The sequence below is a fragment of the Struthio camelus genome, chromosome W (genome assembly GCF_040807025.1).
Source record: "Struthio camelus isolate bStrCam1 chromosome W, bStrCam1.hap1, whole genome shotgun sequence".
NCBI lineage: Eukaryota > Metazoa > Chordata > Aves > Struthioniformes > Struthionidae > Struthio > Struthio camelus.
In genome coordinates this window covers 49,552,413-49,567,760 of record NC_090981.1, presented here as the reverse complement: position 1 = coordinate 49,567,760, position 15,348 = coordinate 49,552,413, and the positions used below count along the sequence as shown (strand labels likewise).

Here is a 15,348-nt window from a genome sequence, read left to right as displayed (position 1 = left end):
GTGAGGATCTGCTCACCTTTTTCTTTGAGGCCTACTCTTTTAATTGCAAAACTCTCTAAATAGTAATGATTTGGCTATGTGTATGTAGTTGCCATAGAAAATCTAACTTTACAACAGTGTGTAGAGGTCAAGAAAAGTGTACAAAGGGAAAATTGTGAATGTTAATATCAATGTGAATATCCCTAGCATGCTATTTTTAGCTAATAACATAGAAATGCATCTGCTCTTCTTTTCATACATCTGAATATTTATTTTACAAATACAGGAACAATGGTTAAAATGGTTAATATATATTAAAAAGTGAATTTTGGTTTATTTCTTCTTTGTTTTTCTATGGGTGAAATTAAATTTATTAAATTTGGAGGTCACTCATGTTCATGTAAGGATCTTTCTGAATCCCACATCAAGGGAAAAAATTTCAGTCTTCAGGAAACAAGTACTCCGCATTTTCTGAAGTGGAAAGGAACACACGGGTTGTTAATGGTGACAGTCTAGCTTGCCTATGAAATTTGTTTTACTGGTTCAGACAACACTGCTTTATAAAAGTAGTGTTTCTGACACAGTAAAAATAAAGAAACTACTTGAAATCAAATTCAAGAACAGTTGATTACACTTTGAACTAAGATGGATAAATTCTGAGTCTTATGCTGAAAATTGCTCTGTGCTATTCCAACAAGTTACTGTAAGGAATGAAATGCTATTTATTAACTCAGTTAAAATTCCTTGCTCCTAAGCATGGGGCAGACCTTTGGTTACCCTAAACATAAGTCATACTTGACATTTCAAGGCAACTTTGACCTTACTGTTGCTCAGGCCTATTTCTGTCATTCTTTTGTGGAATTATTTTAGAGAAGCATGTGGACCACTGTAATCTGTGCTGAACTGTAATATATGTAAGGAATGAAAAGCTGCAGAGAGCTGACATAGTGCACCAGTCTGTCTATAGCCGTTATCCTGCTGAACAAGCTGTAGAACTTGAGAAAGGAAAGATTTAGAAAACCCTTTACACTGGCTTCATCCCACTGGAAGTGGAGGCGCAGATATGCCCTTCCTGAGTTGAAGAGAGTTCCTTATAAGCAGGGAGGAGTGCCGTACTGGGCTGTCAGATCACTCAAAGTTTGAAATATCATTTCCAGAGCTATGTCTTAGAAATTCCAGTGCAGAGATTTCATATGGAGAATTGTACTTTTGAGTTGGTTAGAAGTAGATCTGCAGTTTGCATAACTGTAACTTCAACGTAAGGTTAAGAATTGGAGCTCCCTTGTGCCTTTTAAACTGTTTCTGTGATGCATGTGAACTTTCTTTTCCAGAGGTAGAAACCCAGAGAAGACATGATAATCAAAGATATCCATTGGATACTATTAGAGGCTATTGGAGATGAGTAGGTAGCTTCATACCTAGAAGCTACATAAGGCTGAAGTGTAATTACTCATTCAAACTATTTCTAGTGAAAAATGAGTGAGAATCCAAGCACTCTTAGAAATGCTATCAAATAGTTCATTGTGTCAAATGTAGTAACGAGTATTTAAGACAAATATATACTCAGTTTGTTAAAAAGCTGAAGAAAATAGAAATATGGAGAAGAATATATTCAGAACTCCATCTCCAGCTAGCAAGAAATTGCAGGGGGTTTTTTACTTTCATTGTATGATTTTTTTAGAGAATTACATAAATATCCTTTTTTCTTTACAGAAACCTTTAGACCATTTATATGCTATAACATCTCAGTGTATCCTCTCTATGGAAATAAAGTAGGAGCTCCCTATTCCATACAAACTTACATTCAAGAAAAAAGTACGTATTTACAAATATTAATGCTGTGAAAGCTGTGTTGTAGTGCATCCATTAAGGTGTATTATCGCTGAGCGATTTAGTACTGGCATTACTGAAGGAGAGAAAAAGATTGTTTAAATAACCCAGGAGTCAAGCTTCTTGATTTCTGTTCATAGACCACCTACAGAATTGTTTAGTAAATAAAATACATGTCTTAATATGTATATGGTGCTGTTTGGATCTATTTATTTGTTGTAAAGTTTACATGCTGTTTATAAAGCATTTATTATGGATGTTGGTGCAAACATCTAATAATTTTTTAAACTGGCAATCTCTTAAAATTTGTATCTATGTTTAGATTTGATTCTAGTAATGCAGTGACCGAGTTAGTTGTGCCATATTTGTTACTGATATATGAGGAAATTTGTTCACGCAGTAAAATGGAAGTGCTTGCTTTTCCTAAATATTATAATATAAGAGAATATATGTAGTCCTGCATGTTAAAAATCATAAAAAGCCATGAAGCTTCAAGTTGGACAGAAACTGTGGATGTAAATGTTTTTTGGGAAGGGGAAAGCGTCATTATTTGTAGAAGTGTAAGGTGAATTCACTGACTTTATACAGCTGGATTTCAGGTGTAAATTTCAATTTGTGTATGTATATATGTATAGGTCTATATATGTGTGCACACATACCTAGTACCATGCAGCATTAAACCGTGTGAATTACTAGAAAGAGGTAATGGAGTATACAGTGAGTACTCATATTTACGCACACAGCTAGAACTTGCTTTTGAATGCTTTCCTGGTAATAGGGGCCTGTGAGAGTATTAAAGGATGTTTTACCTCTCAACCTCTCTGTGATGTTTTGCGGCTAGAGACTTTCAGTGATCTGAAGGTCCTCAAATGCAGTAACCCAAATAGAAGCAGGCAACTGTTACCAGAAGTAACCTCATATTAGAGAGGGTGAGGAAAGTTAGGGACTATATTAGAGCACTGTTAAGACATAAAATTGCAGTACCTAATGTTGCTGGTATGCACAAAGTAACACAGATGGATAAAACTGTGACACTTAGACTTATTTGCTTTTTTCTAATTTATAATACTTCTGCGTAGAACCATCAGAAGGACCTATGGCTGACACAGGCGTTCCAGGCAAAAATGAAATTACAATTAAATGGAAAGAAATTTCAAAGGATAAACGAAATGGCTTTATCAGTAACTATACGATATTTTATAAACCTGAGGGTGGAAAAGAATTGAGTAAGTATACATTAAGCATCAAAGGTTTCAACGACATTGTGACAATCTGCTGTCTGAAGATAATTATTTTTATAGTTATTAGCCTAACTTCTTGTTATATGCCAAAAATATCTATCTGAAAGTACTGGTACCAAAATTCCGTAATGTTTGTGTCAGACAAATGTTTTTAAGATTTAAGTCAAATGATAGAGGCATTCCAGTGAGTGCCCTAATTTTTAATAGTATGTGTATATTCTTGCTCAATTTCTCTGACTGTTCTGGATTTATTTTGCGCAGCAGTGCTTGCTTTTAGTGAATTTCCTTTACTATTAGCATTGTACCACCTATGGTAGTGCAGCAATGACTGATCCACATCATTCTTTCTGCTTCTGTAACTGAGGGGATGCAAATCTAGTGGATCTCCAAGATTCAGGCATTGAACTTAGGAGGCGTATGATGGCACTGTCATTTCTCTTCCCTTTCCCAGATGCGGGCAGAAGCTACTATATGAGAGACATTTGCAGTTTGTTTTCTGCTAACGGTAAAAAAAAAAAAACAACAAAAAACAAAAAACATGCAGGATTGTGACAAATTCGACAATGTTACTGGTCACACACTTGCTGCTCTCCATTTTTTACATAAGTACTAGTCTCTGTCTATCTCCAAATCTCTCCTCTCTCCTCTCATGACCCACCTCTGAACCCAATGGAAAGAATCATGGTAGACATAGAGATGTTAAAGTAGAGCTAAAATATATTGAAAAGACGTAGATTCTGTGTAAGTTCACGAATGATAAAGCTCTTGAGGGTTTAGTGAGTTTATAAGTTACGTGCATGTTCTTGGAAGAATGCCTGTCCCAAGCCCTTGGCTTCTGGAAGAGAGTAGTGGAAATTTTCTGGTGAAAATGTTCTTATGGTCAGTTTTATAATAAAAGCAAAATAGCAAATGGTACCTGAGACACTAAAAGAAGCTGCCAAGAAATTGCTACTTTGGGCACAGTTTTTTAGATTCATCTTATCAAATGTGCTTAATGTCCTGTTCTTAGTATTGCTTTCTTGCTCTGGAGGTTGGTGGCATCATTTTTTCTGTCATATTTTTATTCTTCTGTCTTTGGAAGGGTATCCACAGAAAGTCTCAGTATAATCCTCTCTATTCAAAACTTCCATAGCATAAATCTCAGCAGAATCTTTCATGCAGTGTGTTTTTGTAGTCTAACTTTGTTCTTCCTGTATAGTTTATAAAAAATACTTTGTATCACTCAACATTTCAGAAATAATTTTTTCCTTCTTTGTTTTAAGCATCACAGCAGACACCTAACAATTTTTTTTTTTTTTTTTTTTAAGATCTCAAAATAACAAAGCTTATCATATCTTCAGGTGCTTCTGGATACCCAGATCAGAGCCAGGGCTTGATAATTTGTGAATTGAAAAGAGGAAGCTGTGACAATTTCAGTCAGATTCAGTCCTCTATGTACACTCATTCTTGCCATGTTAGTTGCTGAGTGGTTTGATCCAGGCTGCTTTGTACAAGGTCATCCTCAAGACATGCAGCCTCAGCTGGTGCAAAATGATTCTCCATATGAGTTAGCAAAGCTTCTCATATGCAACAGATTGTGCCTGTTTTAGGGCTTCAGATTAGTTTCTTAAGGAAATAAGTTTGAAATAGTAATTTGAGGGAGTTGGTTCTAAATGGAAAAACCCTACTGAAGTGATATTTTTGAGGATTCTCTCATGTCGCATCTTTTTAGTAAGAATACCACTTTGAGTTTGTGCCAAGGTGGCTTCATTGATGACCTTTTAACTCTACAGCTTAACTTGTTCTGCCTTGATTTAAGAGAAACTGAATTTGTTGAATCTCAGGGTATATTGCTGCACATCTATTTCCTGAGTGTTTCTTGAATGAACGAGTTGAATGATAGCATTAGTTGGTTTTGGCTTCATGCAGTATAAAATGTTTTAGTGACTTCACTTTTTTAATATGTTTTCATGTTTTCAATATTCTTTGTTGATACAGAATGTTATATGCCTTGCTTAAAATAATTTTAAAAGTAAAACATATCATACCAATTCCAGTAGTAGAGAAGGTATTTGAAACATTGAGTTTTATCCAGAGAAGTGTGTTGAAACTCTTGGGGGAGGGGGGTGAAATCTATTGCTTTCAGCTAACTTCCTCTGACTTTACTGAGGTCATGTCCCAGTGTTTGATAGGTTGCATCCTTTTGGATGTTTAGCGTCTGACTGCATGTGCTTAGAAATATAGTTAAATTTCAGGATTTGCAGAAACACAGACTTTGTCAACTATCTGTAGATCTTAATGTCTGTCTGTTAGGTCCCAAGCTTGAGGGTATAATGTTCTCAGAAAAACTCTTTTAAGGGTAAAATATATTTTGTGAGATTATACTTGGTCTATCTTAAATCTTAGTGAATTTAAATACATACATAATGGCTTATTTTCTGCCCTAAACTATTAGGTAGCTTTGATAAACATTGATAATTTAAGTATGTTATCTCAAAGGTCTGATAGGGTTGCTTTGTATTTCAAATTGTCTGTAAAGCACCCTGTGATCTATCAGATGCTAAATAAGTTTACAGTTCTCTGATAGAGTGCTATTTGTGATGCACACTTTGTGTATTTGTTTACATAAATCTTCTCCTAAAAAGATGAAACAGTGAACCCTGACGTTCTGCAGTACAGACTGAAGTCCTTACAAGCAAATACCCAATATACAGTTCATATCATGGCAACCAATGAAGCTGGTGGAACCAGTGGAGAACCAAAAACCTTCAAGACTTTGAAATTCAGTAAGTAATATTCAAGGTTAGTTATTACTATTTTAAAAATAGATTTTTGGGGGTAAGAAACAGGATATTTTTGTTTAAGCATTTTTTTAGACTAATTCCTTTCTTCTTGAGTGTGGAACAGGACAAGGAAGAATGATCAATATTAACCAAATTTAACTTGGCTTGTTGGACAGCTTTGCAGGCTAGAACATTAAGTTTAGGAGTAAACACCCAAAATGCTTATTGTGCAATCAGTGAAGTTGTAGAATATTATGGATTGCTGTTGGAGCAACGTTTAGTTTGCCATCAATTGCAAGATATGGTGTCTAACAATTTGTCAAAAAGTAGACATTTCCATCTGAGATACTAGATTTAGAATAGCTGCGCATTGCGTTTTCTCTTCTGCCGTATAAGCTTAACTAACAAATGAGCACAAGTTGTGGCCAGTGAGGGGGAAAAATACCTTTTCTTGTTTCTTACTATTTGCTGTAATCAGGTTTTACCAGTAAGACTCATGTTATGGTTACAAACCAGAAGCTCAGACACTTCCTCACTTCTGCTTGTGGAAGAGTGCTTTTATTATATGTACAAATTGTCACAGTGATGGCCAAACCGAAATATAAAAAAATATATGAAACAGCTTTAAACTGGTTGTAGCAGTGTGGAGTGAATTTATTTTTTGCCTGTAAATTCATCTGCTAGTTTGCTACTCAGATGGAAGGTAAATTATGCCAGGCTGCAGGCTGGTCTCTGCTATCAGTATCTACCTGTGGTAGGTGCTGGAAAGACAGCTCAGAAATCTATTTTAGTCGTTAGAGTAACTATAGTATATGTATATTTAAAACTTATCTCCTATAACACTATGACGCTAAAACATCAACTGCCCAAAGAGGTGGTAGACTTTTCATCTTTGGTAATATTTAAAGCTTGGCTTAGTATGACCCTGAGCTATCTGATCTAATTTCAGAGTTGGCCAAGATGACCTTTACATGTCTCCTTGAATCTAAATTATTGTATGATTGTATTTAATAAAGTAAAATTGAAAAAAACAGTACATCTGTTCTGAGAAGTCCCATCGCAGACTGCTTTTCTGGCTCGGCAGCTGTGACTTGTTGGATGCGAAGTCTTTTTGGTACATGTCATACAATGAGTACCACACAGTATCTTGAGTAATTTGATTAGTTTAGGCAGAGCTTTTTAAAATTGTGCTAATTATATGACTTAGATGTTTAAAACTAACTTTGTAATGGAATACTTGAGGAAATGATAAACATCTATTTTTTTCTCTAAAGATAAAGAAGATATTATTTCCATTGCTATACCAGTTGGATTAAGTATGTTGTTTCTATTAGTCCTTTGGATAACATGTATTCTTAAAAAGCACATGTGAGTACGTTTTATACATTCTAAGACTGACTATTACTAGTATATTTTAACTTGTAAAAGGCAATTTTTTATTTCTTTTTAAATGCTTGTGTTAAGTTTCAAACCAAAGTCAGATTAAGAAAACACAGCAATTTGAGTAACAAATGACTAAGTATACAGATTAGTATAAAACTGCTGTTACAAGTTATAGTCCAAAAATAAATATTAATTTTAGAAAGTGCAGTGAATTGGAATAAAGAAATAGATGATATATAAACCCATTTCTCCTATAGCAGTTTAGCAGCTGAATTATTTGAGGATAGGTACAGCTGATGGGTTCTTGTAATTAAAGTCACTGTTTACAGAAAATGTTTCATGCCTTTTGAAATTCCATGGTCTATCAAGTCAGGAGAGAATTTCAGTCAATTACTTAAAAGTTAATAATATCAAAAATAAAGTTGCCTATATGATCTGAATATGTCTGCTAGTATATCACTAGATTACATTTCATATAACTTTAATTGGTTGTCTTGGCTGTGTTAATACTACTTTTATGTCATCTGTGTACACTTCCTGTGTGCTGTAAAGGAGTTGAATTTTGATGCTTGTTTCATGGGTATGGATCTGTGTCTGCATATGATCCCTAATCCTTTTATCACAGAATCACGGAATGGTTGAGGTTGGAAGGGACCTCTGGAGATCATCTAGTCCAGCCCCCCTGCTCAAGCAGGGTCCTCTAGAGCACATTTCCCAGGATCACATCCAGACGGGTTTTGAATATCTCCAGCGAAGGAGACTCCACTACCTCTCTGGGCAACCTGGTCCAATGCTCTGTCACCCTCACAGTGAAGAAGTTTTTCCTCAGGTTCAGACGGAACTTCCTGTGGTTCAGTTTCTGCCCGTTGCCTCTTGTCCTGTTGCTGGGCACCACGGAGAAGAGGCTGGCCTCATCCTCGCGACACCTTCCCTTCAGATACTTGTACATGTTGATGAGATCGCCTCTCAGCCTCCTCTTCTCCAGACTGAACAGGCCCAGCTGTCTTGCCTTTCCTCATGTGACAGTTGCTCCAGTCCCCTCATCATCTTTGTAGCCCTCCGCTGGACTCTCTCCAGTAGGGCCATGTCTCTCTTGCACTGGGGAGCCCAGCACTGGACACAGTACTCCAGGTGAGGCCTCCCAGGGCTGAGTAGAGGGGGAAGGATCACCTCCCTCGACCTGCTAGCAACACTCTGCCTCGTGCACCCCAGGAGACCATTGGCCTTCTTGGCCACGAGGGCACACTGCTGGCTCACGCTTGACTTGTTGTCCACCAGGACTCCCAGGTCCTTCTCGGCAGAGCTGCTTTCCAGCAGGTCAACCCCCAGCCTGTACTGGTGCAGGGGATTATTCCTCCCTAGGTGCAGGACCCTGCACTTGCCTTTGTTGAACTTCAGGAGGTTCCTCTCCGCCCAGCTCTCCAGCCTGTCCGGGTCCCTCTGAATGGCAGCACAGTCTTCTGGGGTGTCAGCCACTCCCCCCAGTTTAGTATCATCAGCAAACTTGCTGAGGGGGCACTCTGTGCCTTCCTCCAGGTCATCGATGAACACATTGAACAAGACTGGACCCAGGACTGACCCCTGGGGGACACCGCTAGCTACAGGCCTCCAACTAGACTCTGCACCACTGACCACAACCCTCCGAGCTCGGCCATCCAGCCAGTTCTCAATCCACCTCTCTCTCCACTCATCCAACCCACGCTTCCTGAGTTTACCTAGGAGGATGTGATGGGAGACAGTGTCCAAAGCCTTGCTGAAGTCCAGGCAGACAACATCCACTGCACTGCCCCCATCTACTCAGCCAGTCGTTCCATCAGAGAAGGCTATCAGATTGGTCAAGCACGATTTCCCTTTGGTGAATCCATGCTGACTACTCCTGATCACCTTCTCGTCCTCCACACGCTTAGTGGAGGGATGGAGGTGAGGCTGACAGGCCTGTAGTTCCCTGGCTCCTCCTTCTTGCCCTTTTGGAAGACTGGCGTGACACTGGCTTTCTTCCAGTCCTCAGGCACCTCTCCTGATCTCCAGGACCTTTCAAAGATGATGGAGAGTGGCCTAGCGATGACATCTGCCAGTTCCCTCAGCACTCGTGGATGTATCCCATCGGGGCCCATGGATTTCATGGATGTCAAGTTTGGACAAAAGATCTCTGACCTGTTCCTCCTCATCCAAGGGAGAGTCTTCCTTTCCCCAGACTTCCTCTCTTGTCTCCAAGGTCTGGAATTCCTGAGGACTGGCCTTAGCAGTGGAGACTGAAGCAAAGGCAGCATTCAATAACTCTGCCTTCTCTGTATCCTTCGTCACCAGGGCACTCGCCCCATTCAGCAGCGGACCCACGTTTTCCCTAGTCTTCCTTTTGCTATTGATGTATTTGAAGAACCCCTTCTTGTTGTCCTTGACATCCCTTGCCAGATTTAATTCCAACTGGGCCTTAGCCTTCCTTGTCGCATCCCTGCGCACTCTGACAACGTCCCTGTATTCCTCCCAAGTGGCCTGTCCCCTTTTCCACATTCTGTACACTTCCTTCTTCTGCTGGAGTTTGGCCAGGAGTTCCTTGCTCATCCATGCAGGTCTCCTGCCCACTTTGCTGGATTGCTTACTCAGAGGGATGCACTGCTCTTGAGCCTGGAGGAGGTGATACTTGAATATTAACCAGCTATTATCTACTATCACAGATGACACCTGCCAGCCAGCTGCTTCCTCAGAGCACAGGAATGTTAAAACGTGTTAAGATGATCCTTAAAATTTTTAAGGCTACAAAATATACCTTTTTGTATCATGAAAAGTGACTAGGTTGTTTGGCTGAAGCTTAATAATAATATACCTATTTAATCTTTACTGTTTTAGGGGAGGTGGTTCTAAGCTATTAAAATCAAGTTTTTTATTATGTGAGGTGTCAGGCAATGTTGGTGTAATATGTATCATTTCCAACTCTTATCTCTTCATCTGTGTTACATACTCTCAGATTTCTCACAACAGTAAGAAATTCCTTCAGTCCTGCAGAACACTTTGAGATGTAGCTGTGTGTTCATATTCTGGTCTGGATCAAATTGCAAAGCAATCCAGCAGTATATCAAACATAGGCCTGGTTTTCATACGCATAGGTATATACCTAATCTGAATGGGACATTTTGTTTCCTGTTCACTGCTCCATCAGAGTTATAAGCTACAGCTTCAATTAGCCCAAGTTATCTGCTGCTGCCGTAAGAACTCAGTGTTGCTCTAATTTTCTGACACTTTCACTAAAGCAAAGTTTACTTGAGGTGCCTCTTCACTAAAGAACTATCCTGGAACACGATCACAACAGTTTTCATATACAGCCTTATTTTGGCATAGTATTATTTAATCTTGTGCTCTTCTAGGCTAAACAGTTACAATTATGAGTTAGTACTTGACTTTCTGATTTAAAGGCTTACAGTTAACTTTAGCATATCAGCAATTTTTCTCTAATTTTTCTTTAGCCCAAAATTTTTATTTGTTGAGATCTTTTATAAAAAAAAAAAAAAATGATATGACGGAAAATAATTTTACTGGAAAAGATCATGTTAATGTAGGAAGGACTTGCTTTGTAAAAGTTTGATATTTTAGCCGTATTTAGACTTTTTTGACATTTAATCTATTTCTTTCGTCAGTTAACTAAATTTCCCTTCTCAATATAGGTTTAAAAAAGTGTGCTGGCCTGACATACCTAATCCTGCAGAGAGCATTGCAGTAGAGTGGCCTGTTGATGCATCTGTGGTAATAATCTCAATTTTGTTCGTTAGAGGTGGGATCAAACAGACAGAAGGGAAATGCCTCTCTGACAGTTGTTTTATGACTAAATCAAAAAAATATTGAATTTATAACACTAAAACAAAAGAAGAAATATCCTTAGTTTTATTTCAAACTAGTAGAAAAGATGCATATTTATAAACTATATTCCTTTAATTCTAGTATGATAAGGATAAAAAATGCTTTGAAGTTTTGGTTGATGGACGTGACTTATTAAATACACTGAAATATAGTTTCTCAGGATGTTGAGTCTGTTGACTCAGATTGCCAAATCTGGATATTTCCTCCTTTCTCCGCAATATAGGTTACGGAACATGTAATCAGATTTAGCAGTCTTTAGATATTTTATTGTACTACCACTTCATCTTTTTCACTGTTTGTTTGTTGCTTAATGAATTTTGACACTTACTTAAATGAAGTGGCGTGATCAGTATTCCACAGAATGAGTAATTTGTTGAGGATGAGATTATAAAATTTTGTCTGAAAAATGGCTGGTTAGAATGTAAAAGATGCAAAAAGCCTAGCTTGATTCTGAGTCTTCAATGAAACTCTTTATTAAGCAGAAATGACTAGTTTTAAAAGCTTTTAAGAAACAAACAGAATAACATTGGCATTTTTTAGTCGTCTTTCACATTATAACTGCATTCCAGCTGAAATGCACATCAGGTCTTTATTGCTGCGTTTTTAAAATGACGTCAAACAGAGCTCAAATAGCAGTTTCATATATTATATATAAATATATACATAAATATGTGTGTGTGTGTGTGTGTGTGTATAAATCTTCTGATACATTATCTGCCTTTATCATAATCTTCAAATTCATCTCTTTGTACTGACAGAATAACTCATTCTTGAGGGGAGTAACATCTGAGGATAAAACCATAGGCGGCTTGGAAGACGTATGTGTTTTGGAACCCTGTTTTCCTGAAGAACATGAAGATTCACTACTAATGAATCATGAAAACCATATTTCAGAATATACTGATATTAATACAAAAGTCATGATTAACAGAGATAAAAATATACCATATAATGAAGAACACGAAGCTGCCAAGCATCTTTCAGCATCTATGCCTTATACAATGACTGACCAAGATTTCAGAAGTCAGGTGCTTTCAGCTTTGATACCAGCTGAGAAGATCCAACCCATAGAAATGCTGGAAGATTATTTACATGAACACCAGGATGTTTCGAACCAAAATGAAGAAAATAAGGAAGAAGTTTTAAATCTCTCAGATCTCAGTGAAAAAGCTGTGTTCAATCCATACCTTAAAAATTCTGTTAATACAAGGGAATTTCTCATTTCTGAGAACTTGGCAGAACACAGTAAGAGTGAACCCAAAAGCCAGTCAACTGCCATATCTCCTTTTCAACAAAATGTTGTAGGACAGTCCTATGTAACACTGGACATGTTTGGTCTGGCCACAGCTCATTAGCATGAGAAACCTTTCCATGCAAAGTCCCTTTGTGAGATTTATCCTGGCAGTGTTGCAGTGAACATACACATTCATGTGTTCAAACTTGGACGGTCTTAGCTACTCTAGATGAAATTACCCCACTCTTTGAAAGGCTGTGAAGTAATTAGTACACTGCATTTATACCTGTCAAGGTTCATTTAGCTGTTGTTTCTCTTACCTGTTGGACGTATGAGAAGTGAGGCAAAGGATTTAGCTTTTTTATTTCTTAGTTCTCCCATATCAGTTTATTGAAACAAGCTGATCTTTACTGTGAGAACATCCAGCAGTGCAAGTGGCTCACTGATTTCCCTCTGGGCAACCAGTAGCTGAGGGCTGTTGTGGCACATTGGGGCACAATGTGATTACCTGAACAGAGCCGCCAGGATCTGCCAAATAATTCCTTGTAGTTAAATGAAGTAGAACTACTTTCCTGTTCTTCTTTCCACCCATTGTTTGATTTTGGATTTTGTTTGTAGTGTTCCTCCTATTTGGCAAGTAATTAGATTTCAGTCGTCATCTTGTTTGTATCCTGACTCTTGAGTTAGCAGTTTGGCACAAGTTGTCTTTGTTGAAAAGATATTTTTTACGTGCATGTTATTGACTTATCTGCATTTCGAAAAACGTCGGCTTCTGTTGGCTTGTTTACTTCCTTCCCCTCGTCTCCTGTTTTTAATCTTCTGCATTTTGTGCTGATTTTCATGTCTCCTCTTTGTTTTCTAGTTATAACAACATGTTAACTGCAGGATATCTTATCTTCTTGTTTTTTTGCCTCTAATTTATTGTAGCTTCAAATTGTTTTTCCCAGTTGAGGTTTTGATATTTTGAACTGAAAAAAATTCAGCTAAATATAGCATCTTATGTTGGGATAAGAACTGAATTTATATCTAGGGAAGTCTTTCTCCTTTAAGTATTGAACACTAAATCTACAAAATATCCCAAAATGTGCTCTAAGTTAGAACTAGAGGTTTCTACAGGAAGGCTGTAAGGTCTGTCTGATGAGTCATAAAACTACTTGCAGTTTGTTTTATGGAGGAAATGAACATGTTAATTAAGCAGGAAACTCAATCAGGTTTTTTTTTTTTTTTCAGCAGAAAAGAGGCTATTTCTGTAAAATTCTTACAAAAATATTTATTATATTAAATGACAGATTAAAAAGAGATGTATTCAACTCTGAATAAAAAATATTAAAATGCTGTGTTATCTACAGCCTCAGACTTGAACTGTGGTGCACACAATGCAATGTCATGAAAGTGATGTTTCAGCTGGTAGTCTCTGCAGTTGAATGATACTGAATCATTTGGTCTCATCCTGTCAAAGATTAGAAATCTCACAAGGAAAAGATAATGAACCAACTTTGAAGCTCTATCTCAAAGAAATCTCTGATTTTAACTCTGAAATCTCCCTCAATGAATTTGAGAAGGGTTTTGTTATAGCAGCCGTAGGGCTTCATGTATTAGATTGTAATGTTTTAATTTTGCTCACCAAGACATCAGAATATAAAATACTGAAGATGAAGCAGCACAATGCTTGGCAAGCTGCTTATATAACAAGAAAGGCAGTTCTAAACCTCAGTAGTAACATATACAAAGTGATGTTTTTAGTAACAGATTTTATGCTGTTTAGGATTATAAGAAGTAATTTATGAAACAATTTGTTCAATAGCTTTAGGCTTTGCCAACAGCTATTCTGAAATATTTGAATAAGATACTCTGCCAAATGTTACTTGGAAATAACAAATAGAACTTACATAACACAAATGACTTTGTGACTGCATAAAACTTAATATTAAACAAGTATTGATTTGAATTAGTGTTTTGAGTTGCTCCGCTGTTTTCAAGTTGACTGCAAAGATAATGGAAGGCTCATTTTGCTGCTCTTGTGTTAGTTGCCATGTTAATACCAGGAAGCAGGATGTAGCCTCAGCGTTGGTGAGTCTTGAGCCCTTAGGTCTATGGGCTTATTGTAAGTTCAAGTAGTTGTTGCTTCCCAGCAACATAAAAATAGAATATACAGTGGTTGAACTCACTTCTTGTGGTGTGTTTGTCTTATCGTTATTCATAATTTACCAGAAAATGTTCTACTCCATTGCCTTAAAGATAGGGCATACCGAAAGCATTTTTATCCCATATACAAAGGATCATGTTTTGTAAATGAAGCTAACAAAAAAATGAAGTATTCTTTTTGTAGTGCAAAGCTGTTCTTAGTCATAATGTTTATTAGGCCTGTTTATTACCAAAATGTTAATTCTGCACTCTTTTCAAATATTCAATCTTTGCAGTTTTGCTACTTGACAAAAATTTTTCTTTCCAGATTTGACAAAAGTGTAACTGTTCTAATTAACTTTTGTTCCATCTAAGTAATTTGACTGATCTCTTCCTGGGCTTCCTTGTGCTTGGTTTGCTCACTCTTTGTGAGTGAAGCCACTCCATGCTACCTCACTATATAATCCAAACTGTTGTATTATCTGGTTCTTTTGAATTCAGAATATGAAAATGAACAGCGACAATCCAAAAGTTGGAACAGATGTTTGAGTAAAATGTTCTTTTGTGAAATGGGAGTTTTTAATAGTAAAATATCAAAACATTAAAATAGATGTGTATATGGTGTAGATTTGTTCTCCAAACTCTGTTGAAAACAGGATACTTGCAAAGTCAATACAGAGTAGGTATTTCATGCTGTAGTATGCTCTCCTTTCTTCAGTTCTTAAAGACACCTGCTTTTATAAACTGCTGTCCACTAAAAGGAAGGGGAATAGTTTAAATCCAGTCATTAAAGTAACTTCGTTTCAGTTTCTCTGCGATACTAGTACTTCAGGGCTCAGGGACGCAGTCTAGATGCTATAGCTTAATAATGTCTGCTTCTCTGGTCCTTAGTGCAGCAGCAGCAGGTTATTCAGGGGAGCTTTGCCAGTGGTAAAGGAGGGCG

General features: G+C 37.3%; 1 protein-coding gene across 10 annotated transcripts in view; it reads left to right on the top strand.

Annotated features, from left to right (window-relative positions):
- LOC138064102 (interleukin-31 receptor subunit alpha-like) overlaps positions 1-15,008 on the top strand; it is a 39,575-nt gene extending 24,567 nt beyond the window's left edge. For 9 of the 10 annotated variants that reach the window (XM_068925119.1, XM_068925120.1, XM_068925126.1 and 6 more), the window contains 6 exons: positions 1,693-1,794; positions 2,889-3,035; positions 5,675-5,815; positions 7,087-7,180; positions 10,855-10,933; positions 11,806-15,001. In XM_068925119.1, coding sequence (XP_068781220.1) covers positions 1,693-1,794; positions 2,889-3,035; positions 5,675-5,815; positions 7,087-7,180; positions 10,855-10,933; positions 11,806-12,402 — 1,160 coding nt within the window. In that variant the 3' untranslated portion in view covers positions 12,403-15,001. Of the gene's footprint in view, positions 1-1,692; positions 1,795-2,888; positions 3,036-5,674; positions 5,816-7,086; positions 7,181-10,854; positions 10,934-11,805 lie in introns of all 10 variants that reach the window. The other variant, XM_068925125.1, reaches the window with a different exon arrangement.
- Positions 15,009-15,348: the final 340 nt, after the last annotated feature.